The sequence below is a fragment of the Vanessa atalanta genome, chromosome 7, assembly GCF_905147765.1.
Source record: "Vanessa atalanta chromosome 7, ilVanAtal1.2, whole genome shotgun sequence".
In the NCBI taxonomy this organism is placed as follows: Eukaryota; Metazoa; Arthropoda; class Insecta; order Lepidoptera; family Nymphalidae; genus Vanessa; species Vanessa atalanta.
The window spans coordinates 2042037-2057234 of NC_061877.1; the positions used below are offsets into that span (position 1 = coordinate 2042037).

The 15198-nt window shown below is 34.5% G+C and overlaps 2 protein-coding genes across 2 annotated transcripts; one reads left to right on the forward strand and one right to left on the reverse strand.

Annotated features, from left to right (window-relative positions):
* Nucleotides 1-290: 290 nt before the first annotated feature.
* Nucleotides 291-2032, reverse strand: LOC125065392. The gene has a single exon (XM_047672962.1). The coding sequence runs from the start codon at nucleotides 1772-1774 to the stop codon at nucleotides 362-364; it is 1413 nt and encodes a 470-aa protein (XP_047528918.1). The 5' UTR covers nucleotides 1775-2032; the 3' UTR covers nucleotides 291-361.
* Nucleotides 2033-2452: 420 nt separating this feature from the next.
* LOC125065396 (TBC1 domain family member 5) lies at nucleotides 2453-13621 on the forward strand. The gene is made up of 13 exons (XM_047672967.1): nucleotides 2453-2635; nucleotides 2710-2783; nucleotides 3123-3257; nucleotides 3650-3749; nucleotides 5731-5847; nucleotides 5940-6067; nucleotides 6690-6740; nucleotides 7502-7601; nucleotides 8394-8512; nucleotides 9755-9897; nucleotides 10237-10378; nucleotides 11352-11598; nucleotides 12091-13621. Exons 1-13 carry the CDS (start codon nucleotides 2633-2635, stop codon nucleotides 12358-12360), a joined length of 1629 nt encoding a protein of 542 aa, XP_047528923.1. The 5' UTR covers nucleotides 2453-2632; the 3' UTR covers nucleotides 12361-13621.
* Nucleotides 13622-15198: the final 1577 nt, after the last annotated feature.

The following is a 15198-nucleotide window of genomic DNA, read 5'->3' on the forward strand; positions in this document are numbered from 1 at the left end:
TAATATAATAAAAATTTTAATTCAATGATTCCGAATAGTAGCCTGTTCAAAATTAATCATAGACATTGAGTTTCTTAAAAATACTGTTCATTGAATATTAAATAATATACACAATAAATACGAGTTTAATAAGAAATGTGATATTTTGCATTTTTTTAAAGTATAGTTGATTTATTCGTAAATTAAAATTGTCGTCATTTCATAAATGTCATGATCGTCACTTTGTTAACATAAAAACAGCCCTTAACATAAAAACTGTTTTCTATTATATTGTGAAATAAAACATAACATGAACATTAAAATTTTAATCAGGAAGATAATAAATAATTGTCAGCATAATGTAACTACATTAAACATTACATTAATCTAATGCTATAGTTTGTAAATTGTTCAGAGTATGAGCTATTAATATAACAGGGTGAGGTTGCAGTATAAGGGAGGAGAGAGGACGCTGGCGAGCACCACAAGGCTCTGCTGGAAGGGCTTGTGGTGTTGCCGCTGTCCTACGTAATACTGCCCCACCCCTCATCACACAAGTCACTCCAGCCCTTGGATCACAATTCTCATTAACAATGGGGCTTTCATCATCTGAGCACAGATCAATCACTTCACAATCGTTATCTACTCTTTTGAGAGGATCACAACTCTTCATTTCTACATCAATAGCTTGGTCCGTGTCAAGCCCGTCCACAAACACTATGTCCTTGTCTCCATTACATTTCATCTCAGACTCCCTTTGCAAGTTTTCAATATATTCCTGAATCTTCTCCATTGACATTCTGTAGACATCCACTGTCAGAGGTCTGCATTGTAAAAGCAATAACTGGCTATTGAGATCGAGTATTTTTTTGTTTCTCTGATTAGGGAACACATGCCTTCGTTGCCAATAATCAATAGGCCTCCTGTATCTGATGGGGAACTGTTGATTTTTGCTTTTACTAACTACATTTTTACTAATTGGTGTTGAGGTACAGCAATATCGTTCTATCCTGTCTCTGGAATAGCTGGTGTCCCTCTGAGCATTTATCTTAGCATTTTTCATGTAAGCCAGAGATGAAAAAGGATATGGAGGACCTCTATCAATATTGGCTGCAGTTCTTGCATTTTTGGGCCGAGAATCACCTTCATTGCCCTTAGAACTTCTATCCTCAAACTTTTCACCTACTGGCAGTAGCTTCAATGCTGAAAGAAATTCAGGTAAACCTCCACTACATGTACTTGATGGTATATTCTCATTGTTACATAGCCTTTCATGTGCTGTTAATACTTCTAAGTTATCAAAATGACTGTCACAGTTGTCACAAAGATAAATATCGGCAGATTTGACTTGTGGATCACTTTCGTCTAAGGGTGTCTCTCTGTCATAGAAAAGGTTCTCATTCCTAAAGGTTACTAAAAGGCGACTGCTAGGGCGATAATACAGCGAAGTCGTATGGTCGCGGTTATCGACATACCTTAGCCTCTTTCGCGGGTACCGGGCGAGCTGAGCGGAAAAAACCAAAAGAAAAGCACTCTTATGATAATCGTAGCATCTTTTGACTAAATGCTTCAACCTCGCTTCCCAATCATTTGGTACTTCGCTTGGTTTAACAAAAGGATGTGTAAATACTACATCATTTGGCCACCAAGGAGGCTTTCGGATATCTTTCGCAGTGTCGTGCCCCCAAGAACATGTCACCATGAATGTTATGAACTTCTCTAACTCGTCGGCACTGATTTTTGACAATGCCGTTGGATTCCCATTAGCGAAGAGCAGCGGCAAATTGGCAATCATGTTTGCTGTTGCTTTATGGTCATCGTAGTCGGAGAACCAGCGCTTGCGATCTCACTCCGCTCCACACAATAGCGAGATTATTACGCGCCATGTCAACTATAGACACCAACAACATGATAACACCCAAACATTTGATTGACTTTAATGGTAAACTTCCCAGATCGCTTTTGGATTTCAAAAACTTATCTCAAACTCAAAATACTCAAAAATGCACAAACGCGTTCGTTAACTAAAAAGAGAAAGACAACCATTTCACAGCCACAGACTAGTTTTGCAGTTCTTTTGATTTGAAGGGAAAATTAAAACATGGCAATAATAGTTAGTCTTAAAAGCAATTTTTATAGAAAATCGATATCTCATTTCTCTTTATCTATTTTTTCTAATGCGGTATTTTTATCATTATTTTTATCTTCTTTACCTATTGTTTTATGTATATTTTGAAGTATATCAATATCAGTTAGAATAAAGTATTTTAATTTTTTATATACAGTTTTATATACAACATACAGTATAATTTTGCTCATGATTAGGGATAACGAAAATTAAATATTTTTTTAAAATATTGAATTCATATTGAACAACATAAAATTTACATATAATATAAAAATAAATTTCGCCGAAATCAGTTTTGTTTGAAAATGCAAAATATGTCATGTGTGTGTCAGTGTCACGTTCGGACTTCGTTCAGCTGGGAGCAGTGTACTTAGTGGATTTGTGTGAAATTATCAAAACACAAGTTAAAAAGAAGTAATATTTTGTAAAAGTAACGAATGAGTTTTTCATTTTAACTTTAACATTCACTATCACGTATTATGTGAAACAATAAACACTATGATCGTTAAGTAAACCTGTTAAATTATGGTGATTATAAACTCGATTATTTTTATTATTATTTTTGTGTTGTGACTCACTTATGGACTCTTACTTTTTTGTAGGAACAAAATAATATAAACGGCTCGGGCTCACCGAGTTCCCCTTCAAAACCTTATATCGAGGCCAGCGACTACGAGTAAGTACAAGCAATTGCATTATCAAATATTTCTTTTACTTTTTCTTTGTCATTGGTTCCTTGATATTCGCGAATGTTTATCTAAAATTTACTATTTATATTTCGATAGCAATAAGCTTTAATAATTGTATTTTTCAAAGAAAGAATTTTCTAAATTAATAAAATTAAATAAAAAAAATTGGTCTAGATAATAATCTTTTAATAAATATATTAAAACAAGAACTTAATGAGCTTACGTTGACAAAATAGAAAAATTGAATTACCAAGAAGTTTTAATGTAATGTTTAAAAAACTTAATTGTTTAGACATTTTTTTATTAATTATATTATTTATTCTAAGTCTACAGTTTCCAACATGGAGCATGGAGTACTTGAAGAAGGCTGCAGTGGAACACAGATTAGTTCGCCCAAGAAGCTTGGCTTGGGCCATATTGCTCAATGCTGTTCCTCCACCTTCAGAAGACATTTTAATAAGGTAGAACCATACTGCAAATTATTATCAAATTTTAAGTGCATAAAATATGCTAGACTTTTGAAAAATTAAAGAAGATTTTGGCTTTGTAACTGTCAAAATAAACATTTCTTAATATTTAGTAAAATTTGGAAATGGACTAAACTGAACTAATTGAATTAAGTTTTGCTCAGAAATTCCTTATATGTGAATATAGATGAGCACCAAGGAATGATTTTTCAAAATTCATCTCCTATGGGGGTTTAATGGGAGATGCAAAATACTTTAATGTAAAGATCAGTTGAATAAAACATATTGGATTTGTTATTAGAAAATAATTTTTCATTATTTCATTTAGATTCTTTTTTCTTTCCAAAAGCTCAATATTATAATAATAAGTTTATTCATAATTGCAGTATAAGAGGACACAGAAGTTTTTATGATGATTTGAGGAAGAAAATGTCCATGGATCCACGGGGAGTAATTGGGGATGACCCACTTTCACAAAGAGAAGAGGTAATTTATTTTATTATGTATATAAGGAAAGTTCTTTTTCCTTAGACACCTTTGACAAGTCCATTTGACAAAGGTACAAAAGAAATATAAAAAAATAAGCAAGTAAAGATTTCTCTAAGCTTTTTGCTCTAAAATAAATGTATTTCAATATTATATGCTTTGAAAGTGGTAATGGATAATATTATGTTAAACGAGTAGTTTTCTGTTTTAAATAAGCCCACAAAAATTAAAGCCATTAAGACTACACTCTACACAACACAGTCCAAATGATTTTATTAGAACATCTGAGTAGGAGGAAATCTAATTTGTTTCATATGTGTTGATAAATGAAATTGAGTTATTTATAATTTATCTGTATTCCACAGTGTTACAGAAATTTAATGTACAATTACATTTAGCTTATCTTATATGCCACATAAAATTACAATAATAAAATTAAAAAAATAATACAGCTTAACAGGGGATTAGAATGAAAATAGTATAATTATGGTCACTAAAAATAATCAAAACATTAGAATATACTAGCGACTCGCCATGGCTTCGCACGGGTGCAATGCTTTTTTTTCTGTTTTTCAGTCATTACACAATAGAAATATGTCTATGTCCCTTCGTTTTAAATCTGTAATATCTTTGAAAAGATTCATCTAAATTACATGCTGTAATGGGCCATATTGGTCTTTATTAAATTAACAATGCATTTAAGGTACCAAATTGGATAAGGCTTAATGCTGTATTGCTTAAAATCGCTTCTAAATTAAGCCATTATTTCTCGTAAAAAGTAAACGATAAAAATGTTCATTGTGGGTTATAAGAGAATTAAAGAGGAGATAAAGAGATAGACATATACCATCACGGACTTTTTTGAAGACCATTTTAAGGTGTACAATACTTGTAGTACATTATTTTGATCTATGTCGTAGGGTTCAGCCAGCGTTTGCAATGTGGTTTTATACTATGTAATGATGTGTGTAAAAAATAAAATGATTTATTAACTCATACAATGCAGGTTAATTACCTTTTTTAAATTGTATTTTGTGTCGAATGTGACAGGTCAATATTTTGATATAAATTTTTAAAAGTGTGTGTCAGGCAAATTACAAATTTTCAGCAAAGTTTGAGCTCGACTTAGCTACATTCAGGATGAAAAGTTCAGAGAAGAAGTAGTGTGACCATAAAATCTATTTTAAAGTAGGAAGTCCCATTTTCGAAATACCTAAATGTTCTCCAAAACACTCAGCTATGACAGATCATGTATCGAAACTTAATATTTTGAAGCTAATTTATTCGCCTATTGTATGAAAAAAAAAAATTTTGAGTGTTCCATTTTTTTGGGAAATAATTATCTTGTCCAATAAAACCTTAAACGCGTTAGTTGTAGTTGCCATATCCAATATCCATCATATAATCATCCATCGTCACGCATTTGTTATATAAAATTACAATATTAAAAGCGAGACGTCGCATGGGGCAAAACCGCGCTTTGACCCTGTATCATTGTGTATGAAATATCCTTGATTATATTTACATACACTTATTTTTATTTTATTTAAAGATTATTTAAAATAATAAGTGCAACATATGTATTTTTATATTTTGATATAAGATAAAATTTATTGTAATTAACAGTCCAGAAATTTTCAAATCAAAAATATCAATAATCTATCCTATTATTTAATAAAGTTGAGGGTGTGTCTATTTAATAATGTGATTTACAAAATTAATCTGCACTCAGTCATTGAAATTCAACTATTGTTATTATGGAACTTCTATCTATGTATCACAAATATGAATTAGCTTTTTTCGAACATTTTTTTTTTCTTATTCTCATTCTTTATTGATAACAACGAAGCTCGTCAATAGCTGCAAATAAAACAGAAAGAAAACAGATAACATATTATCTGAGTAAATTATTGTTTATCTTCTTAAAATGGTCGTTATTTTTATTAATTGATCATTGAATTATATAATGTTTTTCTAACAGAGCGCGTGGAAGCAACACTTTTGCGACAATGAACTCAAAGCGATGATACTTCAAGACGTTGTTAGAACTTTTCCTGACGAAGCTTACTTCCGCGATAAGGATGTTCAAGATCTCATGGTGAGTGACCAAAAGCATATTCAAAACGGCAACCAGGGGGCGTTGCTAAGTCAAACGGGAACGCCAATAACTTCGCTATTCCCACCGGGCAGGTGCGCGTGCTGTTCTACTGGTCGCGCGCGCACCCGTGTCCGGGGTACCGCCAGGGCATGCACGAGGTGCTGGCGCCGCTGCTGCTGGAGCTGCGAGCCGACCGGCGGTGCGCGCCGCGCTCCATCAGGTACAACCCCTCACTCTGCCCAATCCCGCCCCCCTCTTAATATAATGGACACTGCTTAGATCTATTGACAATATTTACTGGTGACTCGGTCGCTCAATATAATAAAAAAAACTATGAGGAAGTCATTGTAAGTGTTTAGATATAATTTTGGGATTGATAATATCGATAAAACGTAAATAAAATATAAAATTATTCCAATTTACATAATAAATGATAGTTATTATTTAACGTCAAAAATTTACATTACAAATGAGGTAATTTGTTGTAATTTTATTAAATGCGCGAGTTTAATTAAGGCGATTTGGCAAACGCAACAATAGTTAATTGTCCTCCAATTAGTTAATATAAAAACACCTCGCATAGACATGGCATAACATTAATTATAATATCTGTTCCGAATGCTTGTCAAACTGCATTAGGTATATTGCAGCGGTTAAGTGTAGCGTCAGAAAAACAATCAAATTATATAAAAAAAAACTATTTAAAAGTATTTTATTTATATTTATTGGATACAAAGCTTCGGTAAACAGAAATATCAGTAATTCTGGACTAATGGTTCCTTTCCAATATTATTTTAGGTCTAGATGATTAAGTTCATAGTTTTGTGTCTGCGTTTTTTCAGCGACACCTTGCGATATTATCTACAAGAAGACTACTTAGAACACGACAGCTAGTGAGTATTAACGTGTATTAAATCATATAATAATTCTAGCGGAAGCGCGCGCAAGAGTCGCTGCGCGTCTTCGTGCGCGTTTTAATTTAACAAAAAAGGTATTGTTGTATCCTAAGTTACTCCTTATTACATCAGCTATCTGCCAGTGAAAGGCCCGTCAAAATCGGTCCAGCCGTTCCAGAGTTTAGCCGGAACAAACAGACAGACAGACAAACTAAATTTGTATTTTGGTATATGTACTGTGTACACACACATACGCATTTAGTAAAAAGCGGTTATTTCAATATTACAAACAGACACTCCAATTTTATTACATGTATAGATTTATTTCCTATTTTTTACATTTCTATCAAATTAATTTCTACGTACACCCCGTGTGACTGACGTAATAGACGCGGCATTAATAAATATTATAGCGGTAGTGAACGCAGCGGGCAGCGGGCGCATTCAAGTGAGGTGCCAGTTTAGTCGCACGTGTTGTAAATATATTTTCATTTAACGTTTATTCAGATATTATCGAAAGTTGATAACGTAAGTAACTCTGTCTATCTGTTGCTCTTTCACGGCTAGACGGCTGAACAGAATTTGATGAAATTTGGTATAGAGCAAGCTGGAACCGCAAAGAATAGGCTATAGCATTTTTATACATAATACCGGCCGACGAGCCTTTGCAACGTGAGCGAAGTCGCGGCTGACCACTAGTTAAACATAGGAACTTTATTATAATAGTATGGTATTTCATAATTATATATATTTCACAGCATGCTATTCAGCGCTATTATGAAAGGATTGGAGAAGTTCTACTGGACGGGCGACGTGCCCTCCGCCAGCGGACGACTGCCCGTCTCGAAGACTATACACGTACTAAATTCATATATTTATAGTGATTTACAAAATAAACATTGTAATTTAATTGTTAGACGCCGAATCACCACATCCGTTTTCACCAAATTAAAAAAAAAAAAAGTTTATCGTCCTGGCACGTCAATGCAAGATATACGAATAAAGTGCGATAACATTAAACGCATGAAACATTCGTCCTCTCTCTTTATCTTTAGCGCAACCCGTCTGTTAGACAGAGATGAAGCTAATGTGAAAACGATTTCGATATCACACTCGTTTCATCTCTTTCTTACAAGCCATACAATGTAAAGTTAAACAAAGACAGGACAACATCTGAACTCGGATGTCCGCATCGATATTTAATTCAAATATCCGTTTTACCACCGACGTCACCAAATTCAAAAGACTGTCGGGATTGCAAATGGCCCGACTCTCTTATGCCGCCGCCGCGCCGGCCTCTACTCTCTCGTGGTGCGTGGAGTATAGACTAGATATATCTATACTATGCTATAGATACATCGTGAAACTAGATTATTCTTTTACAAAGACTAGACGACCACTATAAGCATGTTTGGCTAAAATATAATGAAAATACTATAGACGGCAAAAGGAAAAAAGCATAAATATAATTTTTATATTTTAATAAATTTGCGAAAGTGTATGTCTAAGTCTATGGATTCTTAAAGAAGTTTACACGTAATGTAAACTTCTTTGAGAATCCATAGACATACTTATTACGTTTTTGGTAAAAAATCAATTCTTCTGTCATAAAATAAACTAAGTCACGATATTATAATGTTTCTGTTTCAGAATCAAAATGAAGTAATACGATATTTAGACAAAGTAAGAGAGGAATATTTAATGCTGTTCGACCCAGACCTGGCAACACATTTGGCTGAATGCGGCATCTCCATGGAGTTGTTTGGAATGTTAGTAGAAAATTAATATAAGAATCGATATTAAATTAATTTAATTCTTTCTTTTTACATTAGTTATATCAATAATTCTAATTTAGTATGCAATATAAAAAAATGGCTATGAATATTCATATATGTTAATAAATAATCATTTAGATGCGTGAAGTGAACTTTAGTCCAAAAAAAATACACGTGGCGTAATGTGTGGCTATATTATGAATTACATTAGCAGCCTGTAAATTTCCCACTGCTGAGCTAAGGCCTCCTCTCCCTTTGAGGAGCAGGTTTGAGCATATTCCACCACGCTGCTCCAATGTGGTTTGGTGGAATACACATGTGGCAGAATTTCGCTGAAATTAGACACATGCAGGTTTCCTCGCGATGTTTTCTTTCACCGCAGCACGAGATGAATTATAAACACAAATTAAGCACATAAAAATTCAGTGCTGCCTGCCTGGGTTTGAACCCGAAATCATCGGTTAAGATGCACGCGTTCTAACCACTGGGCCATCTCGGCTCGACCATATTATGAATACTCTTTTTAAATATTATCAGGTATAAATAAACGTAACTGACAATTATTGTTATATAAGTTTGTTTATAAACAAACTATCGAAACAATTACTTATCTATAACACTCGATTGTAATGTCATCTGGGTTGACACACTAAATAAATAAAAACGTGATAAGATAAAATAATTGTATTTAATACTTGTTGCATACAAGATTACCTATTTGCTATATAATTTCCGAAGCACGTGTATCGGTGAGCGGCGAAGCGATACGTCCTATCTATGCGTAACCTTGATTTCTCTAGATACTCACTACTCTACTGTTAGTTTCTAATGGTAGTGTAAGATCCAGGGATGTGCTAGTAATTGCGAAATCGACCATTCGGAATATTGAGTTTTAAATAGTTCATTCATGAAATCATTAACAATAGATTTGGTGCACTGCGCGAAATAGCATTCACGCCCTGACGGTAAAATTTATACTTAAAATACAGGGCAAATTATTTACTAATAAAAATGTACGTTAACCGTACTGGTACTCCTTAACAGATACTAACGTTTATTAGTTTTGAAAATTTTATATTTTAAGTAATTAAACATTTACTTGTTTATTTATTTAATAATAGTAACTACAAATATTATAGCCGTGTATCTAATAACATTGTATATGGCTTGATACAGTGTTTCTGGTTATTTATTTTTATTTGGAGTATTTAATTTTTATTTACTATGTAATTTTAGTCGCTGGCTCCGGTTGCTCTTCGGACGGGAGTTCCCTCGTTCCGATGTCCCGCACCTGTGGGGATTTATCTTCTCCGACGGGCCCATGTTGCCCAACGTGCACTACATCATACTCGCCATGTTAATCTCGATTAGAAGTATACGTGAGTAGAAATAGGTTCCATAGGCATAAATTATTTTTTTCTAGTAGTCGGCGATCAAGTTGTTTGAATGTTTGTTGAAATTTTACTAATAATTTAAATTATCGTCACAAAATACACATAATAATCGACGGGAAGACCCTGTGAGAGCACGTATGGGCGAGTATTTCCTGCTCAAAACACTTTTTACCGCTTAATTATTAGTATTGCTACTTAGTATTTATGTATGGGGATTATGTATACTGAGGACATGACATGGTAGTATCCAAGGCGGGCACTAAGATGGTATAAGGGGTAGGTAATATAGTTTGAGCTTAAACAAAAAGAAATATGCGCCGGCAGTGCTGGCGGCGGACACGGCGCGCGCGCTGTGCGTGCTGATGCGGCCGTCGGCGGCCGGCGCGCGCCACGTGTGCGCGCTGGCGCTGCACCTGCGCGCGCCGCACGCGCACCCCGCGCCGCGCCCGCCCGCGCACGCGCCCCCGTGAGTGTCCCACGTACACCACGTGAACCTCATCGCCTCAGTAGTAGTGGCTTGGCGAGTAAACTGATGGCCCGATGTGGCTCCGGCTCCTCTTTTTTACTTTAGTTGCTTCTGTACTGTGTATTGCATACTATGGGTACCTAGAACGAGCATAAGCTAGTTCCGAATAGTACCGGACTAAACGGGGTTAAGAATTATTTTGAGGAGCAATGTAAACGCTTCTACAACAGGAACCCAATATAATAAAATTATATATACATAGTGGCACCGACGTCATCGCATTACCGACGATTAATATGCGTTAATATATGGCTGATAAAATTATCGAAAAAAAAAGTATAAATAAATAAACGAAAATTTAAATTATCGAACAAAATAATTCACATGGAAATTAAAACGAAGTAAAACACCATTTGTAAAATCAGTTCAATGACCTGTAAAAACGACAACGCCGCTTGAACGTTCTGCTCCCACCCTCTCCCCGCACAGTCAGTCCCCTTTGGCTTCAGCCGGCATTACTAATTTAAGTTGATAATTCTGTGAATGAATAGTTGACTTATTTACAATATCCCCGATAATGTTATAGAATGTTTTTAATTAATGAAACGAAAAAAAAATGTTCTGGGACTAAGTTAATGAATGTATTTGATTGTTTTTTTTTTTTGTGTTTGGTCTTAAAACGTTATAAAATATTAGGGGTATAATTTAATGCGTTAATAAATTTGACGTCACAGCCACATTGTATATATGACTTCTGAAATTGACTGATTACTGTTAAGCCACTTCAAACGGAAGTGAATAATTGCTTTGCAAGTATAAAAAAATACATATACATTAAAAAAATATCTCTCTGAGTATCTTACGCCCGTTCTTCTCAGTCCTACGTTTTAATTTTTTTTTAACAATTAATAATTTAGTGTAGTTTAATTTTTGATCCTACCGCTTGACTTCGAGTATGTTCCCAAACGTCAAGGAGCCACGACAACATCCTGGACGCGTCGAGCTCCGTGTACGCATTCGAGCAGCGCGCGGAGGAGGAGGCGGAGTCGTCGGGCTCGGAGGGCGTGGCGGAGGGCGTGGCCGAGGGCGGCGACGTGGCGCACTCGCTGGCCGCGCTGGCGCTGCTGCGCGCGCGCCTGCCCGCCGCCGTGGCCGCGCTGCGCGCCGCGCTGCCGCGCCCGCCGCCGCGCGCCGAGCTGCCGCTGCAGCAGATCGTGCAGGTGACCCAAACTATTGTCCAAGACTATTTTTAAACGGGGGAAAAAATACATTTGTTTCACATAAATATTACTAACGATTCAATGTCAGTTTTGCTGATTTTAAAGTAGCTTAACAGCTATCAATTTTTACAATGACCGCTAGCAAAAAGTAATCCATTTCAAATTAAACTAAAAATTTCAATAACAATCTGCATCTATTTCAAGAGACCATAAACAAAATTGAAAGATCGTGACACAGTTAAGACTTTAATGTATAAAGGATAATAAGGACTTTATTAAAATTAACAATTTATTACGACAATCGCTGCTTTATGAAATTCATAAAGAATAATAAAATATATTAAAAACTAAAAAAAATCTGTTCTGTAACTGAAACTATGATACACTCATGTCAATTAAAATTGTTAATTTACCTTTTTTCCTTTTACAATTGTAATAAACACTAGGTGTTTAACACGGTTTTTTTAAATTCCTTTGTATCTTCATTTACAGTTAGCTGCACTCCTTCAATGCCGCAATCATGCTTTGATAGACGTGGAAACGGCTCTAGAGGCTGCTGAAAATCAATCGACCGACGCGATTGGTCGGAAGCAGCTCGTGCCGGTCGTGATGGGCCCCAAACCGAAGCCACAAATGAACTCAAAACAAGTGAAAATCGCGAAGAAAGTGAAAGAAGTGCCGCTTAAATTGTTTTATCAGTCGGAGTGCGATGGGGCGAGTGACTTGCCATTCTTAGATCCGTTGGGACTGAGGACAGAATGACTACGACGCAAAATAATGCTCTATAGCTATTATCATTAAGTACAATTTCGACTGTATTACCGATATGGTATAGTGCTTTTATTACCGTTTAAAATATATTTTATGTTTATATGACATAAAATATAAAATTTGAATTATATGTTTATATAAATCCTTTTCTCTATACACTTTAGCATTAGTGCAGAATATATTTAATATAATCTGTATTCAGTCATTGTAGAACTAAAGAAGCCTTCATTGTTTAAGGCTAAACTTAAAGTCAATATTTGTTTAAATAAATCGTACCTATGTATGTTAAAACGGAAATACGTAATTATATATTTATGTATAAATATTGTATTAAATTTCTCGTTATATTTGCGTAACAAAAACTATATAGATATTAGCGTTAAACAGGTTGTTTTAATTGTAATAAGCTATTGTTGTTAAAATTAAAATTGTAAACAAACTTGTGACATAATATGGTGCGTTTGCTTATAGTGCGTAAGAAGTATCTTTGTGTATGAAAAGTGTAAAAATAATGTTCGAAATTTAAATGGCGCTACTGGAACACGAAGATAAAATTTAATAATGCTCGAATATTCGGTGGTATAAAAAGGAATTAGAGAAAATTAGACATCTGCCTTCAAAGGGCTTTACAAATTAAAAGATCCGCTTAGCAAATTTAAAATTCCAATCAATAAATAGATATAAAGCAATGCCTGTTTTCCTGTGTTGCCATTTTTTTACATTTAGTTTTGTAATACCCCAACATTGTATTAATAATATTTGGCAATGCAGGTTGATATCATAAAATTGCCAATTTATTATTTTGCACAGATATAGTAGAAGTAATATGCGCTTTTTTTAGGAATTTAAAAATTAGGAACAAAGTTAGATTTAGCTAGGTATGAACAAAAAAAAACAATTTATAAATTAAGTGCAAATTAGTAACTATTACGAAAATTTAATTTTCTTTAAAGGTATTTTAATGTTATTAATACAAGTTGCTACGTTATATTTTATAATTTATAAATAATTTAAACCCTATTTGTACATGTAAACACACCCCTAAAGTAGTGTAAAGTAATGAAATATTTGAATATCGAATTACAAAAAAAAAAAAATATACAGCTTCATACAAGATGTGTACAAATAGATTTGAAATTATATATATTTCGTTATATTAATAAAAGTTATTCTATCGAATCAGATAGACTTCTTAGATGAATCTGTTTAAGCAAGTGATATTTTATGGAAATCATGCAATAAAGAAACATGAACTCTTCTCTTTTATTTTTCATATATCACGCTTTGACTGCCTTGTTTCTTATCACTTTTGTTATATTACTCAATATGTGTTCACCATTTTAGAAACACGCATTAACGTTAATACATTCTTAAAATTATGTTAATTATGTCCTTCTCATTATTATCATTAAAAACAATTAAAATCCAAACTTGTACTCTAACATACAAGTTCATACAGAGCTATTATACGAATTCATGCTAGTTATTATTATTGTATTTATTATTCATATTAGGAAATTAGCAAAATGTATTGAAATTATATTCATAAAAATTATAGAATACAATTTATTAGTATCTAATATCTATTACTAATGGTGAGCAAAACAAGACACTGCTGAAGTTGTTATTTTCTTTATTTCATAGTATAATTAGGTTGCATAAATTTCGTCACGGTAGTATGCGAAAGCGAACCCGTGGCGCCTACCGATGAGACGGAGAGGGTACCGCTGGTTTTTTAGTGGGTATGCCGGTGTGCCGCTAACATCTTGGGCACCGGCGAGTCCCACATACCCCCCCACTTCCACGTGGGGGAAACGCGTAACGCGTTTTTCCAGCGAAAAAAAAAAAAAAAAAGGTTGCATAAATTTGCGCGATCGAAAAAATATGTTGCTTAATTTTCAACTACAAAATACAATCATAATTTGCCTCACTCCAGCCGAGGAGCCAGAAGAATATTACGACATTCTTCTTCGATCGTTTCGTTGAACCGTCCTAACATGTTCTCTTTCACTCGCGTATCATTATATTTCGCCATCGCATTCGCACGGGTGCAGGAACGCATCATTCAAGTTCAAACATTTTATTATAAACAAAAAGTTTATTTATTTTTAAATATATCATATCAGGATAAGTTCGGAATTAGTCAATGTAACATTTAAAAAATTTAATAGATAAGTATTAATAGCATCCCGAAGTTCATGAATTAGCATTATTCACTCTGTCGTGTATCTAAGTCCGAATGGTCGTCTTATCCCGAATTGTTCAGGTTATTTATTTTTCGAATGGACAGTAGCTGTTGGCCAGAGTAGCCACTACAACGTCACCGGAGGGGTGGAAAACTCTGCCGGATGTTGAGAGCCCACTGAAGGGCTCAGAGTACGCGCCCCCTAAGGGCGCTTCTTGTGAGGCCGGACCTCGGCTTAGGTGATAATAAAGAGGGACCTCGACCCCTTCGGCGGGGTCGGTGTGTGTTTAATGTGATTCCTAAGGTCTCTATGGAAGTCAACGTTACGCATGTAGAACGGACAGCCGGTCATCATGCGTAAACATTGAATTTGCAATCCGGTTAACATCAGTACACTGTATTTATATAAGTACGAATCTAGCGATTGGGACCGACAATCAATGGTATTATAATATTTATACATGTAAGAAAAAAGGAGCCAGTCGGCAATCCTTCAAGAATTGCCCAAAACCATTTTTATCATAATTTAAGTTTATAATATAAATTGATTTATTTAAATTGTAAAAATGCATAGAATAAAAGAGTGACCATAATTATAAAAAACTTATAAATATTCCTTATGGTATACGTATTTGTACTGACTA

Excerpts from the sequence above, each read along its gene's own strand:
- LOC125065392 (XM_047672962.1), bottom strand. The coding sequence starts at position 1,774 with ATGATTGCCAATTTGCCGCTGCTCTTCGCTAATGGGAATCCAACGGCA.
- LOC125065396 (XM_047672967.1), top strand. Across the intron at positions 2,784-3,122 it reads ATCGAGGCCAGCGACTACGA|TCTACAGTTTCCAACATGGA; the intron begins GTAAGTACAAGC and ends ATTTATTCTAAG. Across the intron at positions 5,848-5,939 it reads AGGATGTTCAAGATCTCATG|GTGCGCGTGCTGTTCTACTG; the intron begins GTGAGTGACCAA and ends CCCACCGGGCAG.